The sequence below is a fragment of the Radiomyces spectabilis genome (assembly GCF_025331425.1).
Source record: "Radiomyces spectabilis strain NRRL 2753 chromosome Unknown BYT42scaffold_4, whole genome shotgun sequence".
Classification (NCBI taxonomy): domain Eukaryota; kingdom Fungi; phylum Mucoromycota; class Mucoromycetes; order Mucorales; family Radiomycetaceae; genus Radiomyces; species Radiomyces spectabilis.
This window is the reverse complement of record NW_026251929.1, coordinates 1268808-1286513: the sequence shown is the minus strand read 5'-3', so window position 1 is coordinate 1286513 and position 17706 is coordinate 1268808. Positions and strand designations below refer to the sequence as shown.

At 43.8% G+C, this 17706-nt stretch overlaps 7 protein-coding genes across 7 annotated transcripts; 4 read left to right on the top strand and 3 right to left on the bottom strand.

Annotated features, from left to right (window-relative positions):
* Positions 1–1687: 1687 nt before the first annotated feature.
* On the top strand, positions 1688–3005 carry BYT42DRAFT_563165 (uncharacterized protein). Its single transcript, XM_051567559.1, has 5 exons — positions 1688–1910; positions 1977–2037; positions 2131–2240; positions 2326–2382; positions 2443–3005. Exons 1-5 carry the CDS (start codon positions 1716–1718, stop codon positions 2785–2787), a joined length of 768 nt encoding a protein of 255 aa, XP_051425328.1. The 5' UTR covers positions 1688–1715; the 3' UTR covers positions 2788–3005.
* Positions 3006–3316: 311 nt separating this feature from the next.
* Positions 3317–4400, top strand: BYT42DRAFT_612326 (Metallo-dependent phosphatase-like protein; the record flags this gene model as incomplete). Its single annotated transcript, XM_051571615.1, has 3 exons — positions 3317–3517; positions 3605–4099; positions 4167–4400. 3 exons carry the CDS (start codon positions 3317–3319, stop codon positions 4398–4400), a joined length of 930 nt encoding a protein of 309 aa, XP_051425327.1.
* Positions 4401–4625: 225 nt separating this feature from the next.
* Positions 4626–6239, bottom strand: BYT42DRAFT_592793 (mitochondrial carrier domain-containing protein; the record flags this gene model as incomplete). Its single annotated transcript, XM_051570645.1, has 8 exons — positions 4626–4855; positions 4927–5246; positions 5310–5461; positions 5603–5626; positions 5729–5814; positions 5992–6024; positions 6094–6147; positions 6218–6239. The coding sequence occupies 8 exons, from the start codon at positions 6237–6239 to the stop codon at positions 4626–4628; spliced, it is 921 nt and encodes a 306-aa protein (XP_051425326.1).
* Positions 6240–8041: 1802 nt separating this feature from the next.
* Positions 8042–9956, top strand: BYT42DRAFT_493513 (amino acid/polyamine transporter I; the record flags this gene model as incomplete). The annotated part of the gene is made up of 5 exons (XM_051564219.1): positions 8042–8149; positions 8368–8590; positions 8755–9434; positions 9509–9607; positions 9705–9956. 5 exons carry the CDS (start codon positions 8042–8044, stop codon positions 9954–9956), a joined length of 1362 nt encoding a protein of 453 aa, XP_051425325.1.
* Positions 9957–10568: 612 nt separating this feature from the next.
* Positions 10569–14450, bottom strand: BYT42DRAFT_512292 (ATP-dependent protease La). Its single transcript, XM_051565168.1, has 5 exons — positions 13481–14450; positions 12782–13392; positions 11539–12709; positions 11238–11462; positions 10569–11163 (listed from the first exon to the last, which is right to left on the bottom strand). Exons 1-5 carry the CDS (start codon positions 14427–14429, stop codon positions 10790–10792), a joined length of 3330 nt encoding a protein of 1109 aa, XP_051425324.1. The 5' UTR covers positions 14430–14450; the 3' UTR covers positions 10569–10789.
* Positions 14451–15745: 1295 nt separating this feature from the next.
* On the top strand, positions 15746–16492 carry BYT42DRAFT_563152 (uncharacterized protein). The gene is made up of 2 exons (XM_051567558.1): positions 15746–15768; positions 15902–16492. Exon 2 carries the CDS (start codon positions 15953–15955, stop codon positions 16448–16450), a length of 498 nt encoding a protein of 165 aa, XP_051425323.1. The 5' UTR covers positions 15746–15768; positions 15902–15952; the 3' UTR covers positions 16451–16492.
* A 566-nt stretch (positions 16493–17058) lies between these two features.
* Positions 17059–17705, bottom strand: BYT42DRAFT_268638 (GRIM-19). The gene is made up of 2 exons (XM_051562790.1): positions 17389–17705; positions 17059–17301 (listed from the first exon to the last, which is right to left on the bottom strand). The coding sequence occupies exons 1-2, from the start codon at positions 17553–17555 to the stop codon at positions 17085–17087; spliced, it is 384 nt and encodes a 127-aa protein (XP_051425322.1). The 5' UTR covers positions 17556–17705; the 3' UTR covers positions 17059–17084.
* Between the last annotated feature and the right edge of the window lies 1 nt (position 17706).

Sequence of the window (17706 nt, the reverse complement as noted above, 5' to 3'; positions counted from 1 at the left end):
TCATGGAGCAACTGAATGCATGCAATTAGTATTTAGTGCCGTCGGAAAAACATAGAACAAATAGTCCAAATGGAATCGATGTCCATCCCTAGCGCACTATTGATCGTTGCCCTCTCCGTTAGACATATCACATGATTAAACACTATTTTTCAAATCAGGTAGATCATTCACATCAACCCCCTATTTCGCAAAATGTCAATTGCTTAAATACCGACAATACAGGATGTGAGAAAGCTTGAAGCGTATAGCAAATCAGAAAGAAAATACTTTGGGGGGGGGGGGAGAAATTCATTAAAACAAAATTGAACATGGCAGTAACTGGTGAATAAAATGCTGCAATATTCATATCCAAGGCGTAGCTATTGCTGTGCCACGGAGGGCGATCCATGGAGCCCATTTTTTTTTTTCGGTATGAGATACCGAAAAGTGGCATTTCTAGAATTGGAGTTTCTTTCCCCTCCGCCCCTCTGCTGTCATTGCTTATTCGGTGTATCTTCGGTATTGCCTTTTAATTGGTATCCAAAAGTGCATCAAGGAGACATTGATGGTGGGCGTCGGCGTAAAAAGCAAAGACATGGTTATTTGTGCCAAACAAATTGCTAAAATAAGAGATAACCGCGGACGCATCGTCTAGAACAGGAGAGACTAGTTATAGTTCCAGCGGATGCGTTTCGTTGCAGTCATTACCTTGCTGCAGAGAGGCATGAGCGGAATAAAGTTGTGGTGACACAGCATCAATTTTTTTTATTTTTCTTTGTGTGCTGTTCGGGGTCAAACCAACAGGAGCAAAAAGTTGAAGCATATTTTCTCTAAGCTTGCCTTCTCAACGAAATATATTGACAGTGCACATGCTATGGAACAGAATCGTGACAACGGTTGCGCAGAAGAAATGTGTTACGCTGTATTGGCGATCATCGGCTCGGTAAGACGTCGGCGGAGACAACTTCCGCTATCGCCTCCGCCCAAAGCGCGCGATCCGTGTGCATCCGTGGTTGCATGATCCGCTCTGGAAATACTGCTTCGACTGTAAACATGTTTTCAGAGAAAAAAAAATTTCCAACATCAAACACGAGTCACCGCCATCATGCATTAGCCAAAATATTTCTATGCAATTGGAGATCCCAGCTTATCAACAAGAAAACTGGGATCATGTCGTTGGGACTGGGATTTGTGCACAACACGCACACAGGTTCATGTCTCAAAGAGTTTCTAATTTCCGTTTAATACGAAAGCTGCTGCTCACAACAGCAACTACAAAATAATGCTTACCGATGCTAATCACTGGAAAATAATAATGCTAAAGTTGTTAAGCAGGCTTTCATTATTACGATGAAAGTTGGGTTCCCTCAGATAATGCTCCTTTCAAAAGGATCTGGTTTATTTTACGGGTCTATTGGCAGTGTAACAAGAAAGAAGTGGGATGATCTAGGATATGATCCAGGCTGTATAAAATGCTTGCAAATCGATATCATTTTCTTCAGTCTTCTAAAAAAACCAGCTACGCGTATGGTTTAGAATCTGAATAGCATGAATAATCATTGTACCTCTGCTTTTTGGTAAAAATAATGAGGATTCCAGGTGCTGTCAGTTGCAAGCTTGCTTTCTTTTTCCATCAGGAAATGTTTCACTGAATTTCGACTGTCACAGTCACATTGGTCTCAGCTGGGAAGGTTGAGCTCAAGCCGGAAGTCTGTTCGCTTTTTCCAGCACAAACCATGAGCACCACCACCACCGACAAATATGTTCGTGGTGTGTCATTCGACACCATGACCGACAAGGATCTCCCTCTTTATTCCTTTACATTGCGGGGTAAAACACCCAACTATAAAAAAGATCGTCGTTCTCGGTCATTCCTGGTGGCTACCGATTTAGCCAACTACAGTGAATATGCTCTTACTTGGGCAAGCGAAGTAATAACTTGTCCTTTTTTTCACATAATGTTTCCTGATACTCATCATGCTATATTGTCCGAATAGGAAATTATGGATGACGGCGATGAATTAGTGGTATTGCGTGTCGTCACTGTCGACTTGACGGGTGTGTTATCGTTCTTCGGATACTTTGCCCGATTTTTTTTTTTTTCAACGGCCGGGAAAGAGAAAAACTAACCAGGACCTTCTTGCCATTTAGACAAAAGAGCGAATGTTCAAAGTGTACTGGAACAAGAGGCGCATGAAGCACGCGAAAAAGCTACGGAGGTTATGGATAAAATAATGAAGAATACAACACCGGATAAAAAGGTAATTGCACTCATCTTTTGTCGATTGCAACTAGGATCCTGAAACAAAAGGGAAAAAAATTGGATCTGGCTGACAATCTGTTCAGATTAGTGTAATTATCGAGTTTGTGTTTGGCAAAGTGCAAGAAACCATTCAACATATGGTAAGTAACGGAAGGACTAGGAAAGGAAAAAACGGCTATTCATTGGGAAATTATGCAAAGATCGCAATGTACCAGCCGTCGCTCTTGATCGTGGGGACACGAGGATTGTCTGAGTTTAAAGGTATGCTTCTCGGCAGCATATCCAAGTATTGTCTTCAGCATTCCCCTGTACCGGTGGTCGTGGTGCGTCCTGAAGGCAAACACAAGAAACATAAAGCGAAAAAACATCGGTTAAGTGGACTCATGCGTATCAGCAGCAGTAGTAACGTAAGCACGAGAGATACACTCCAGTCATCGAGTGATGAGGAAACCGCAGGTCCCATTGAAAAGAAGTTGAGCCGTCTTTCTCTCCAAAGTTTTGGTCGACGATCCAGATCCCCCTCTCCTGCACCACCTAAAGCTTAGACATCCTCTATACAAGAGTAATATAATTTTACGGTAAAAATTTGAAATCAAATAATGAAACCTTTCCGTTCTCGCCCAGGATGACAAAAACCTTTCATCAACCAAAATATAACGATGAAGAATTTCATCCCTCTTTTCATTAAAACGGGAATGGCCTCCGCAATGAGCCGTTCCGTCCGTCCATATTAAAGCTGAACCGTGCGATATGTGTACCAAAGGATACTCAATTGGGAACAAGCCGTTTTTGTTATACACGTCATGTAGATCTTTAGATAGAATTACTTTCACCGTAATAGGCTTTTTTTGATCCATTTTTCTCCAGTCAAAGACGATTGGATTAGGCAGAATGGCCGTTTTCTATGAGGTTTCTTGGCCTGCGCTGCCACTCGCTCAGCAGGAAACATGCGATGGCGCGAATCGATTCTCCGATTGCGCTGATTGAAAAAAAATACTATTTGAGCCCTCTGCAAGTAACTTCATGGGTTCTTCCATCCCTCTTTTTTTTTTTTTGATCTAATTTACACGGGCCATGCGTTTTTTCGGATTGTGGCTGTCAATAGTTGCTTCATTCACAGTATTGGCTTCAGCACTGAGCGATGAACCTCGTCGCATTGTTGCCATCGGTGATCTGCACGGCGACTACATCAATGCCGTCAAGTCACTCAACTTTGCCAATATCACTGATCTGGACGGACACTGGATCGGTGGCGATGCTATACTTGTACAGACGGTAAGAAACTGATTTTTCCATTTTAGAGGAAAGAATGAAATGGTATTGGGTGAAAAAAAAAGAGTTAGGCTGAGTTATAATATGTAGGGCGATATCGTGGATCGTGGCATGGACACAATTGAGTTGTACCGAATGATGCAAGAACTCGAGATTGAAGCCAAAGCACAGGGTGGCCAGGTGATTGTCTTGCTAGGCAATCATGAAATTATGAACCTGATTGGTGACTGGCGATATGTTCTGAGACCAGAGATCCGCAAGTTTGGCAGTAAACAAGATCGCATTAACGCATTCAAGCCCGACGGGTCGATTGGAAGTTATTTGGTTGGCTTGAATACAACCGCCAAAGTCGGATCCACCGTATTTGTTCACGGTGGTCTTCATCCAAAATACGCAAAACATGGTATCGACTGGATCAATGCCGAAACTCATGCGGCCATGCCTGAATTTATTGAAACCAACGGTCAGTCGGGTGATCCTCATGATATTTTTGGAGGTGATGGTCCAACATGGTATCGAGCCTACGCAGTTGAAGACGAAGCCAAAGTGTGTCCCTTGTTGGAAGAAGCTTTAAAGATGCTGGAGGTGAGTGTTTCTTTCATAAATTACACTCAGGTTAGAAACGACATTGGTGTTGACCTGTTTGTTGTAGGCGGATCGTATGGTGGTTGGTCACAGCGTGCAACGAGACGGCCGTATCCGTACCCGTTGCAATGGCAAGATTGTGTTGATCGATATCGGTATTGGTTTCATCTACGGTGGCAATCTTGGATCCTTGGAGATTGTAGGCGACAAATTATCGGCCATCTACCGCAAAGGTCCTGAACTCCTCTTTGCACCACAAACCCCAGACTTGGAAGCCGAGTTGGCACACGAGGAACTCTAGTTCTTTTAACAATCATTTTCTTCATTCTTATTCATTTACTATGTACAATAAATGCCGTTTTCTTCATCCTAGAAATTATGTTTAAATACGAACAAGATTAGAAAATGCGAGCGACGAAGCCAAAATAACTGAGAAAAAAAAGACATTGAAGACGGTATAAAGTGTCCGCGTAGATGAAAGGCGGACATGGGTCGAGTAACAAAAAATGGAGAATTTGTGAAGAAGTTATAGCACGGCTTTGTCACATTGTTCGAGAGTCTCCTTTGCTGTGAATAACTTCATTGTCCAACTGTAAGCCATAAAGGTAGCGGCATTGGAGGGAAAGGCTCTTAGTATGGTCGGTGTTAACCCTCTGAAAAAGATACGGTAACCTTCTTCCAAGTAGCATTGTCGGAAACAGTCGATGCTTCCTTTGTATCGGTTTGGTTCTGATTGTATACGAGTTTTGACCACATCTTGGAGCAGGTGCATTAGTATATGTTGGTGCATGAAAAGAAGGAAAGGGCGTTGTCATTGCACCATTTACCTGCGCCGTAAGTGGAACACCAAGCGACAATGCCGGCACAACCGCCAGCAAAAATGATCTTGGGACCGGTGATATCATGGACCGAACCATGGTGATCTTTGGGTGTGAGTGCACGGCAAATAAATTCATACGAGCAAAAATAGGGTCCAAAGCTTAATTCTCGCAAAGTCGTCGGAGCCAACCCCTTGAAACATTGCCGTAAACCACCTGTGACATACATTCGAGTCAAGCAGTCGATGGGTCCTCTAAATTTCTCGCCTACGTTGGAGGTTTGACTCTGCAGTTGGACTTTGGCCAATTCCATGGGGCAGGTAACGAAACTATCAACGATGTGCGTGTGAGCAATGGTTTTCTACCGCCTCCCTTTCCATCACTTCAGTTACCTAGTAAGGATTCCAGCCCCCATACCGGCAATCATAGTATCTCGAAGGGGTGGAGGGTCGCCATTTAACGGTCGTCCAGCATATTTTGCTTGCAAATTCAGAAACCAGGTATAGGAACCAAACACAAGAGCGTTGACACCAGCCACACCCGCCTATCGTAATTTTATACTTTTAATCGCATGCTTATCATTCATTCCGATCGCAAATGAGGGTTCTTACTGCTGGTGACGCCTATGAAATAAAAAATTGGATGAATACGAGAATGACAATTTCGCACCCCATGTGGTACTCACCATTCCTTTGTACAGCCCTAGCACCTAAAGCATGGATCAAGTATCATGGGGAAAACAATACCGTACGATGAGTATGGTTGGTATAAAATCAGTCCTTGAAACGCAGTGTGGCCACTGTACACCTACTTTCTCTTGACGTATAATGACCGCAAAGCAGTTGAGCGTGCCTTTATAACGAGCCGCCAATTCGCGCGATTGCAGTCTGACTTTGACTAATATTGAAAAATGTGTAGTCCTGGATTAGCCGCAGCGTTTCTTTCTATCGGTTATATCATGTGGGACGAGTCGTGAAAAGCATCACCGTTCAACTTTACCGGTATCTAAAAGCAAAATATAAAAAGTTGAGTGGATATGATGATATCAGGGATGAATTCGTGTGATTTACTCACCAAAAGGATGTCCAACTGCTAGCCCAGCTAGCCCTAGAAAGGGGTTGAGCAAGGAATTGCATGATAGATAGATATTGAAGAAGTATATCGGATTTTTTTTACCTCCGACTAAACCTGACCAAAAGCTGGCCACTGTGGTGACAGAAGTTTGTTCGGCTGAATGAGAAGAGTGGAATGAGTGGTCATTGTCATGGCGATTGGGAATGAGAGTGAAGCTGAAACTTACGAATTTCGTCAAAGTCAAGCATAGCTATAAAAGCGAAGAAGAAGCCGTGTTTAGAAGTTTTTCCCTGCTGGTTGAACGTCATCTAACTGATGAGCCCATGTATCAGCCAAACCCAAATTTCCCACGCTTTCATTTGACTACCGTTTTTCTGAAAAGGGGAAAATGCATGGCTTCCTGAGCTCGTGACCTCCAACTTTAACGATGTGTCAGTCCAGTTTTCCCCACGCTTTTCCAATTGACAGCCCTAATGATCTGAAACGTGCACCCTACGAGATTCATACCGTAAATGGATCACTCTCAATTTATCATACATCATAGCCTTGCACAAAAACCTTTTCCTACACGAACATGTCATTTCCGACACATTGTTATCTTGTCACGTTGATTCTACCAGCTTATCACCTTTTTTAATTTAAATCACATTTTCAGATTTTTCATCTTTTTGCTTTGGCTATGGATTTTCATGCTCCTGTTTCGAAAAATAGAAGGAAAATACTGAATGCAGCTCCGCGTGTTGATTAATGGGATTGCATAGATTGTCCTCTCCTGAAATTTCTTTGTTGGATGGATGTTTCTTTCAACATTGACAACCGACACTCAACGGCAACGCACAAATCATAGGCAAGAAGACTAGGATAATGAGTACCATTCGAAAAATAGTAACTTGTTTCTGTGACATCTTTTTCCATAGACGATGAGCATTTGCTCAATTCGTATCATAGTCCAATAATATGCTCATAGTTGAGTATAACAACTGCAACATCATATAGCAGTATCATGCACCATGTGATAACTGACCTTAACAACAGTAACACTGATGCAGACCATTGTATGACTTTTTGGCTTGGCAGCAGTTGGCAAGTTATGAACTAATGAGATTACAGGCATGTCGTAAACGGTCATACTTGTGCTAACGGATGCGATGTGCTCTTGAAAAAAAGTATAAGCAAACTGAGTAGACCTGGTTTACCGTTACGCGCATTACCGCATTGCCGCAAAGACTGCAGTACGAGCGAGTAACATACAATAGCCCAACTGTCGTTCCTGAAGCCTGTTTTCGTAAAAATAAAGGCCTAAAACGTAATTGTAGAACAAAATAAAATTCAAATTGCCTGTCCTTTACAGGTAAAATCCAATAGGCAAGTTAGTCAAACAATAATAACAATTATAGTAGTGCACTGCAGCTTGGTTGCTTTTCGCTCACTTGCAAAAGAAAAAAGCGATTTTCGATTGCCTGGTGCCCGTCACTCGAAAGGGGCTCTCCTAAATTTGTCTATATTGTGTAACACAGCGATGTCAGGCTAAGAATGGAGACAATTGTCGAACATGGATGTCATGATGAAGCCACGTTACTTTTTTATCTTGAAACATGTTCGTTTCGTGCGGAGAAAAATCGTGTGGAAAATTTGACATCATGGCGATGAGGTCGAGATGTTTAAGAGTGCAAGATGTGGTTATGTCGTATCCGATAGCCTACCGATCTGCTATTGACTTGAGCTTATTGATACTACAGCGTACGATTTCTGTAACACAGAGATTAATTGTGTGACCGTAGGAAAGATAAAGAAGCAGATCAGAGATTGTCTTGGATGCCAACAGTAACGTTATGGTTGACGGACTGTCGGCAAATGAAATGTTTTACCAATGACACACCATGGTTGGACCCTTTTTGTTTATTCCAAAACCAGTCCGTGCATCTTTTTTTTTTCTTTTTGCAATAGTTGCTCCTTGAACAGCTTTATCGCATCACTCAGGGTTGTGCCCACAGATCATCCACCATTTAGCCACTCGTAATCCTCTTGTCGTCGAACCGTATACCTTTGAATGGTTATCCTCAAACGCAACGTGAAAAAGTGGAATGACGTAGACGAACCTTGCCTGTCATCCCATGCCTCTGAAGAGGAGATCTTGGCCTCGTTTGGCTATAAACAGGTAAGCCCTCCCCACAGTGGCCCTGCCATGGTAGTTTCGCGCGTAACCAACACGATCTCTTAGGAAATGAATAAAACCATGTCCACGATCTCCAACTTCTCCATTGCTTTTGGTTGTTGTTCGATTCTTTCAGGTCTTACCCCAGTAAGTCCAAAAAATTCTAAGCCTGGATCGAGTCGAAACATTCAATGCTCATGTTGAAAAAATTTGCAAAATAGATGTGGGGTGATGCCATGATGTCCGGTGGTTCCATTGCTATTATCTGGGGCTGGGTGCTCGTCTCTATTTTCACCTTTTTTGTTGGTTTGTCTCTGGCAGAGATCTGTTCCGCTTATCCGGTCACTGGCGGCTTGTACATTTGGGTATCTCGCATGGCCCCTCCCCAATGGGTGCCCATCGCTTGCTGGCTTACGGGATGGTGTAATTGGCTAGGCTTGGTAAGTTTTTATCATCCCCATCAATGGACCGAAAAAAAAAGTATATCAACTAAACTGTGGATATGATTCAATTTCTCTTTTTTTAATAGACTGGTACGTGATCTTCCCCACACGAAATTGTGTGCATAGTAATGGTCCCTTTTTCGCTTAACCTTTTTTTTTTCCTAGTTGCTATCACTTCGGCTGATCTTGGTCTTGCTCAATTTTTATCTTCGGTGATTGCGATCAAGAATCCAGACTACGATGCCGGTATTTACTGGCAATATGGACTGTTCTTGGTCATTGCCTTTATTCATGGTGTTATCAATTCTGTCAGTGTCAAGTACAATGGATTCTTTAATCAAGCCTCCTTGTACTGGCATTTGATCGGTACCTTATTGATTATCGTTGTCGCTTTGGTGCTCACGCCCAACAAAGCCGACGCCAAATGGGTGTTTTCCTACTTTGAAAACGATACCGGCTTCTCTTCCAGCAGCTACGCCTTTCTCATTGGTCTTTTGCAGTCTCAATATACCCTGTCTGGATTTGACAGTGCGGCTCACATGTCGGAAGAAACGCGCGACGCCGCACGCAGCGCTCCTCGAGGCATCTTGTACGCTATTGGTACTGCGGCCATTGTCGGTTTCGCTTTTATGCTAGCCATCAACTTTTGTGTTCAGGATTTCCAGCGTCAAATTGTGCAAACAACCATGAGTCCTCAAATGACTCAAGTGTTTATGGACGGTGTTGGATATGCCTGGACTATTGTGTTCACCGTCATCATCATGGGGGCCATGTTCTTTTCAGGATCCGCTCTTACTCTTGGTAGTTCGAGAATGGTATACGCCTTTGCCAGAGATGGTGCTATGGTACGTTAACTTGATGGGACCGTTTTTTCTTACATGTGTTTATTGCGTTTATCTCATGCCTCACCATCATTTAGCCATTCAGTCGATACCTCTGCTATATCAACAAGACTACCCAGACCCCCGTGTATGCCGTGTGGGGCAATATTCTCTTTGCTGTCGTAGTAGGATTACTTGTAAGTTTACCTCCTTCGATTGCATTCTCTACGATTACCCTTTGATTGTGGATGGCAAATACTGATGTTAGAAATCTGCTTTTTTTTTTTCTTACAGTATATTGTCAATACCACCGCTTTCAATGCCATTGTTTCGATTAATACCATTGCTTCGTCCATGGCATATTTCATTCCCATCGCCCTTCGTTTAACCACGGCACGTAACTCGTTCAAAAAGGGTCCGTTCCATCTTGGGCCCTTTTCCGATTTGATCAATTTTATCAGTTGTTTCTGGATTCTCTTCACCTCGGTCCTTTTCGTTTGTCCTACTCAAAATCCCGTTGATGCAGGTAAGGACATCCGTGCTTGAAGAAGCGGATCACGTTGATGGCCAAAAAGATAGTATTGACTTACCCATTGCTTTTATCTTTTTCCAACAGCCAATATGAATTATGCAAGCGTGATCTTTGTGTTTGTCATTGGCTGCTCCATCACTTACTACCATTTCCGTGCCCGATACTGGTTCAACGGTCCTGGTAAATGCTTAGTGGAAGATGCCCAAATGGATCCTGGCAGTTTCCCCGAAACGACGCCTGAGACGTATAACTCCTCTTCGGCCTATCAGCCCGACTCTAAGAATATACCTACTACTGTGGAGTATGGTAAGTTTCTTTGGAGAAAAATCATGCTTGATAATGTGCGTTTTCTGACTTGCTTGCAGCTGATTCAGGTAGTTCGCTCTGAGAAAGCAATTCTATTGTGCTTGGCCAACCATGGATAAAGAAAAAATAGAACATGAATAACATAGAATTTTTATGCACTCTCTGTACATATATCCTCTTTTGCGAGTGTCCGCCCTTTCTTTATTACTGATTAAAAAGTGCTTTTACTTCTTACGTCCGCATGTATTCTGTCCCCCAAAGTGATGGTCGAAAAAGCAACTATTCTGCCACTACTGGCCCGCTTGCCATTCACTGGCCACCTGTATCATATAACTTTTCCTCTGCATGATCGTGATATCTCATTCGAAAAAGTCATGATTATGGGGGAAAATCAAAGTCTTCATCTCTAAAGTGATGGACAAGTTGGATGGAAATACCTAAAAAACAAATATAAAGATACAGGTCTATTTTTGACAAGTCGTTGCAGTAGTAGAAGGAAAAAAAATTGAATGTGGATACATAAGCTTCTAGATATTATTGCTTAATCTTTGTTCTTGTCTTCTTTATCTTTATCGTCTTCCTTGAGCATGTCACTCCACAAAGCGTTGGCTTCCTTTTGATCGACGTCGCCAAAACAGATCTTGAAGATCTCATCGTAGTAATTGATCGGGATACCGGTCATACCTTCCTTGATGTGATCCGGCAGTTCTTCCCAGTCGGCTTGGTTATCCTTGGGAAATAAGATGGTGTTGACATTGGATCGTTTGGCGGCAATGGTCTTTTCTTTCAATCCACCGATTTGAAGCACCTTGCCTGTCACCGTGAGTTCACCTGTCATGGCAATATTGGGATTCACGGCCTTGTTCAGTGCCAAGGAAATCAAGGAAGTCGCCATGGTCACACCAGCCGAAGGTCCTTTCAAATGGAAAACCCATGTCAACCATTATGCATTTCGCAAAAACCCCATTACTAATTTTCTTCAAACTTACCATCTTTCGGTACAGCGCCTGCGGGACAATGCAAATGGACACGTGCTTTATCAAAGAATTTGTTGTCAGGGAAACGCGTGGCCATTAAGGATTTGGCAAAAGTGTAGGCAATAGTGGTTGATTCTTTCATGACATCGCCAAGCTGACCGGTCTTTGACAAGTGAGGGCTGGACTTGGGACCCAGTGAAGATTCCAAAACCGACTCAATGTATAAGGATGATCCACCTGTGCAGAGTATGGAAAAAAGTTTGAATCATGATATGGCACGCATCGGCGGATGGCTCAACTGATTGACACTTACCCATGCTTGTCCAAGCCAAGCCCATAATCACACCAGGTGGTGGTTGATCGTATAATTTATCGGATTGGAAAACGGCAGGGCCGACGTAGTCTTTCAGGTTGTCGGGAGTGATATCGATCTTGACATCTTCCGGTACCTCCAGGGCTTTGCGTTCTTCATGTGTCTTTTCTTGTCCCTTTTCCTTCTCGGGAGATTCTTGTTCAGCCGCTTTTTCGTTTGTGACCGGGTCATTCGATCGTTTGTCGGCTGACAGCACCTTTGGAGAGTCGCCTTCCTGTTGCTCGAATTTGCTTTCTCCGACCTTTTCCACGACTTGATAGGCCGCTTTGCGGAACACTTTGTCGATTTGTTTCTTCAGATTACGCACTCCGCTTTCGCGACAGTAGTTCTTGATCAGCGTATCGATCGCTTCAGGACTGAGATTGACGTTGATATGTTCCAAACCTGCGGCGGCCTTGGCAGTCGGTGCAAGGTACTTGGAGGCAATGGCGGCCTTTTCTTCCGCGACGTAACCAGAAAGTTGAATCACTTCCATACGATCAAGCAATGGGCCGGGTATGGTGTCAAGGACGTTGGCAGTACACACAAACAACACCTTGGACAAGTCTACAGGAACGTCCATGTAATGATCCAGGAAGCTGCCATTTTGTTCGGGATCCAGCAATTCAAGCAATGCCGATGAAGGATCGCCCTGATGACCACGACCGACCTTGTCAATTTCGTCAATGAGAATCAGCGGGTTTTCGGTTTGCACCTTCTTCAACGCTTGAACCACTTTGCCTGGCATGGCACCGACATAGGTACGACGATGGCCCTTGATCTCAGCCACATCCGTCAATCCACCGACGGAAAAGCGGTAAAATTCACGATCCAAAGCGCGAGCAATACTTTTACCAATGGATGTCTTACCCACACCAGGTGGACCAGAGAGACAGAGAATTTTACCTTCGACCGAGCCTCGAAGTTTGCCGACAGCGATGAATTCCAGAATACGATCCTTCACATCCTTCAATCCATAATGATCTTCGTCAAGCACTCGTTTAGCGTGAATCAAGTTGTAGTTTTCGCGCGATCGCTGACCCCAGGGAACCTGAGTAAGCCAGTCAAGGTAATTACGCGTCACATTGAATTCAGAAGCGGCCGGTTCAAGATGCGCCAACTTGTTGATTTCCTGAGCAATGCAAAAATATCAGTTTTCTACAGGTCCGTGGAAAAGGTTATCCAAGGGCGAGTGATATTTTACCTCGTCAAACACTTTCTTCACGCTTTCAGGCATCGCCAGTTTCGTTGCCTTCTCCTTGAATCCTTCGACAAGTTTATCCTTGCCGTCACTTTCCAATCCCAACTCCTTCTTGATACCCTTGAGCTGTTCCATCAAATAGTATTCGCGTTGACGTTTGGCGATCTTGCTTTCGACTTCCTTGGAAATCTTGTTCTGCAATTGGGCATTCATCAATTCCTTTTTCAGGACGAGCAACGCCTTTTGCAAACGCTCCTCCACGGGCAATGTTTCAAGCACTTCTTGCAACTCGAGTGGTTCACCAGCCGAGACGGCCGCAGCAAAATCGGCCAATTTGGCGGGTTCCTCAAACACGTTGCCAGCGGATTGCGACATGGAAAAACTGGCGATCTGATCTCTGAAAAGTGGATTAAGCGAAGCGATATCCTTGAACACCGCAACAATTTCCGAAGTGACAGCACGCACAAGTGAGCTCTTCTTTGAGTAAGGCAGATCCTCCAAATTTTCCACGTTGGCCACCGAGACCGCGTAATCGTTTGCTAAGAATGAAGTGGCATATTGCGTATCACCACCGCCATGAAGACCTTCTTCTGCTCCCTTTTGAGCTTCAGATACTATACAACGATATCACATATTCATAAGTTAAAACATGCATTATGAGATCGATTGATCACTGCAATCGGTGCCAAAAAAATTATTCACCTGATTCACTGCTTAAACGTTCTTCTGGGTGTAATTCCTCCTTCTTAGCCGGATTGTGTTGCTCTGATACATGGTCTTCTTCGGGCCTTAATGCTTCTTCAGCTTCAACGGAGGCTGTGGTGTGACCAGTCTCCGCCATAGGCAGTAGCTTCGTCATCTTGATTCTCCGATGGGGATACAACACGGCGGTCAAGCCAGCATCCTCCTTGTTCCCATCCTTTCCTGCACTCGCTGGAAATACACTGGTGATCTGAGCAAACACACCCACGGGATGAACTTGGTCCATGCTAGTAATTCGGTCGACGTCCAAATCCTCGTCCTTGAGCAAAAAGGCGCCAACGTAAGGTTGGCCACGTTTCAGCAACTCTTTGATAGCGGCCGTCACATTAGGATCTTTCACGACGACGGCTTTATAGAATCCGGGAAAGAGTGGTCGACGAGCGATGGGTAAGGCCAGCACTTGGGGATATACTTCGGGCACCGATGGTTTTTGTAGTTGATTATCAATCACATTGAACGAGCCAGACGAAGGCTTATCATCACCATGACCGTTGTTGCCGTTATCACTTCGTCCGTGTCCGTCGCCTCCGTTCGCAGCGCCATCACCTGATGAAGCGGGGGGCGGGTGATCGGCAGGATCGTCATTGGGATCGCGATCTCTCATCAACATGGAGTTCTTGTAGCTTGAAGCGGATCGGCCAAAGTGGCGTTTGACAGCGGCGGCATTCTTCAGTGGTTGAAGAGCCACAAAGACCGAGTTGGAAGGACTGGATCGTAAGGAATGCGAGATGGCTTCGCCACCCCAAATGGTCACGGTAGGGTGAGTGGAGAAGTGACGGGCCCCGAGAGGTTTAGCCCCCGTTGCTGAATGCAGCTGGGACATTAGCACTTGGTTAACTCTCGAGCGAGGAATAGTTTTTGATACATGGATTAGCACGGAATGATTCATACGAGTCTTCGAAGATCAAGGAATATCGAGGAAACTCGGCATTTGGAACAAATGAAATCCTTCGGCAATTGAGCTCCCGACAACCCAACTCACGTCATCAAGCTGGGCCTCATCGGATATCCCCATCATGCAAACAGTAAGAAGTAAACTATTACATAGAACGTAACATTAACATTCATAAAACCTTTTATTACTGTGTATACCATGTACAATTATGCATCACTCATGTGATTACCAGTATTTGACAGAAACCAGGCGTGAACCTGCACGTCAAGATTGATGAATTACTGTATTTTTTAGGCTGATAAGCCTAAATTGGCGACATGTTCATAAACAAACCTATTCGAGAAGCTACAATGTATAATTGGAATTGCCATGAAGCTACAAGCGCAGTATCCATTTCATTTACTTGAGCATGAGCACAGTGAAATACTAAGGAAGCCTGAAAACCAAAGAAAAAAAAAACTTCCCGATGACATAATAAATTCACAAATATGGGCAAGATACATTGTTCATATTAAAGCCCTTGTTACCTGTTCGACAAGGCATGGATTGATAAACCCAAGTGGCCCCATAACAAAGGGTGAGGGAGCATCAATTATCCGGGATGTGTGACGGAGGACGCGGTGTCATCACAGACGATCTCAATTCGTTTGATATTTTTGAGTTTGCACAACACGAGACCTACTTTGGGCAGACTGGTATTCACATATAAATGGTCAAGTCATCATATTCCCGACCATTCTTTGCGGGCAGTGTATCTTTTTTGTTTCAAAAAGTAAAAAGGATGAAGCTTGAATATGTTAAAGAGACAGGGTGATGCCATTTGGAGTAAGAAATCAGCCAGTTGATGAGAAATTCCCCATATCATATTACGTTCCCGAGAAAAAAAATCTAGTTCATCATAAGAAAAAATATCATAAAAACCGTCATAGGTTGCTCAACCCGTAAATGATATACAGTTACTAATCGCGGTGTTGCTTTACTTCACTATTGGTACCATTGCTAATCCACCTGTCATTTTACGATAAAACGCATTTCAATTCATACTGAAGTTTGATATAATGTCATTTAATGGGATAAGGATGGGTTCGATGGCGTAATTTCATCCGCAACGACCGACTTGCATTACTTTTGGTCAAATATGCAAAGATCGAAAAAAAAAGTTCCATATTAATGATTTCAACCCGTTAATTTCTGTTATTCCCATTCATTATAAATGAGAGTTCTATCTTTTACCCGTCGTGAGAACCCACTGTTAATCAAGTCACTATTCTATGGCAATTGCTTCCGTTGAGGAGAATGGTCAGCCCAAGCCTATGGCTATTTCCACCATTACCTATCCAAACGTAAGAACAACCACCCGAGAATCCTCCAAATCCCCTTCCTCAGTCGCCTCTAGCTCGTCGAGCCGGTACGATTATCGTCCACCCCATTTGTTACTGTCACCGACCTCACTTCCGTCTCCTTACTCTGACATATCTTCGCTCGGGAATTCACCCGTCAGCCAACGCTGTGCACAGATGACATGGTGTTCCGCCGTCAACCAGCTATCCAATGATAAACCAGATACCATCATGTACAGTCGAGACGATGGCTATTCTTCTTACCGCCACGTGCCCAACTATGAGTGTCTACCTCAGCATATACTCGATGCATCCACCACCGGGGGGTCGCTGTCGCTGGGTGAACGACGTCAAAGGAACAAGATCGCGTCCGCCAAATATCGAGCCAAGAAAAACCAGCAGCAAGGCGAAATGCGGTCCATGATCATTGCCATGTCCAAGGAAAACGAAGTCATGGCACGGCAACTCGATCAGCTTTGTCAAGAAAATACCCGCCTCAAAGCCATGTGCGACAAGTTGCGCGGCAAAATGATGGCACAAAAGATGTTGAAACAATTTCTTAACCATACGTCGTCAGCACACACCCAGGCAAACCCATCACAAGCAGATACTATTTTCGAACAAGATATGGATCTTTCAAATAGCGAAGAGGAGGAGATGGCGTGTCAGCTTTGATCTGTATACCCCAATTTAAGTTATTCTGCTCAAAGTAAAACTCTCACACAATTTATTGTCCCCCACCCCGGCCTTTGATATGATACCTTTTTATGCCCGCATGATTTTACTATGCTTGTCATTCACTATGCTAGCCTGTACAAACATAATTGTTTTTTATCCTGCAATCATCACACATATGTTCACACACTGCTATGCTATGCACCATTTACCCAATGCCTACAAAAGTGCCCACTGGACGGTTGGACAGACACTTGCTCTAGCTTCCTTCCTTTTTTCTTGTTTTTTGGCATGCGATTCCCATGCTTTTGTCACCGAATTGAAATGATCTCTGTATCCCCAAACGTACCATTTGCCCATCCATTTTTTTGGTGCCTTAACCTGTCATTAGTTGTTGATTTTCAATGCCTCAATGCAAACACACGTAGTGAAACAAACAAATCCGCTCAGAAAAGTAGATCCTCAACGTCGCGACTGTAGCAGGAGATCAATGACTGGATCGTCAAACTATATATATATAAAAGGAAACCCAAAAAAGAAAGCAGATTGTGAGATAATCGTTTTCAATGCATTGCGTGAGTAAAGTGTGTATTCCTTTTTTGGGGGGTTTTCTTCGACATTAAATCTATTGTGTCTAGTTCTCCTCGGGGACAATGACATAAGAGGGAGGAGTATAGTATTTGGTGTTGTTATACACAGATTCGCCGGCCTTCCAGCCTTTGACATCCTTCATAATTTCGGATTCGCGAGCAAGAGCAGCTTGAGTTCGACGGTACAAATCACGGTCGGATTCGGCGGTCAACAAGGGAACGAGATGAATGCGGGACCACAATTTCTCGCGCTTGAGTTCTCTGTAAAAAATGATAACAAAAATAACATTGGTAAGTTGAATGCGCCATGTCGAGTAAAAAAAAAGACGGTTCTCGATTCGGTTTTACCTTCTTTCGAGGTTGCCCTGTGCGACTTTGTAGAAACCGTAAACAGAGAGAGCTGTGATGGCGGATAAAATGACGAGACCCGAAGGACCGCGCTTGGGAAGATAACGCTTGTATCGAACCTCAGGGTATCCTCCAGCGGGTGGCAAATCCTGACCGTGTGTCGACATTTGTTTTTCTTTTAAATTCTAGAGTGGGGAGGAGAGTTTTGAAAATTTGTCGTAAACCTACAAAATTTAGGCCCTCTTGTGTTTTTTCCTTGCTGCAGCGCAAAAATCGAAAGATGATGATGACGTATCTGTGGTAATTCATACTCCGCCA

Excerpts from the sequence above, each read along its gene's own strand:
- BYT42DRAFT_512292 (XM_051565168.1), bottom strand. The coding sequence starts at position 14,429 with ATGAATCATTCCGTGCTAATCCATGTATCAAAAACTATTCCTCGCTCG. Across the intron at positions 13,393-13,480 it reads ACGTTTAAGCAGTGAATCAG|TATCTGAAGCTCAAAAGGGA; the intron begins GTGAATAATTTT and ends ATCGTTGTATAG. Across the intron at positions 11,463-11,538 it reads CTTGGCTTGGACAAGCATGG|GTGGATCATCCTTATACATT; the intron begins GTAAGTGTCAAT and ends TACTCTGCACAG.
- BYT42DRAFT_268638 (XM_051562790.1), bottom strand. The coding sequence starts at position 17,555 with ATGTCGACACACGGTCAGGATTTGCCACCCGCTGGAGGATACCCTGAG. Across the intron at positions 17,302-17,388 it reads CAGGGCAACCTCGAAAGAAG|AGAACTCAAGCGCGAGAAAT; the intron begins GTAAAACCGAAT and ends CATTTTTTACAG.
- BYT42DRAFT_563152 (XM_051567558.1), top strand. The coding sequence starts at position 15,953 with ATGACATGGTGTTCCGCCGTCAACCAGCTATCCAATGATAAACCAGAT.
- BYT42DRAFT_563165 (XM_051567559.1), top strand. The coding sequence starts at position 1,716 with ATGAGCACCACCACCACCGACAAATATGTTCGTGGTGTGTCATTCGAC. Across the intron at positions 1,911-1,976 it reads CTCTTACTTGGGCAAGCGAA|GAAATTATGGATGACGGCGA; the intron begins GTAATAACTTGT and ends TTGTCCGAATAG. Across the intron at positions 2,383-2,442 it reads AAGAAACCATTCAACATATG|ATCGCAATGTACCAGCCGTC; the intron begins GTAAGTAACGGA and ends AATTATGCAAAG.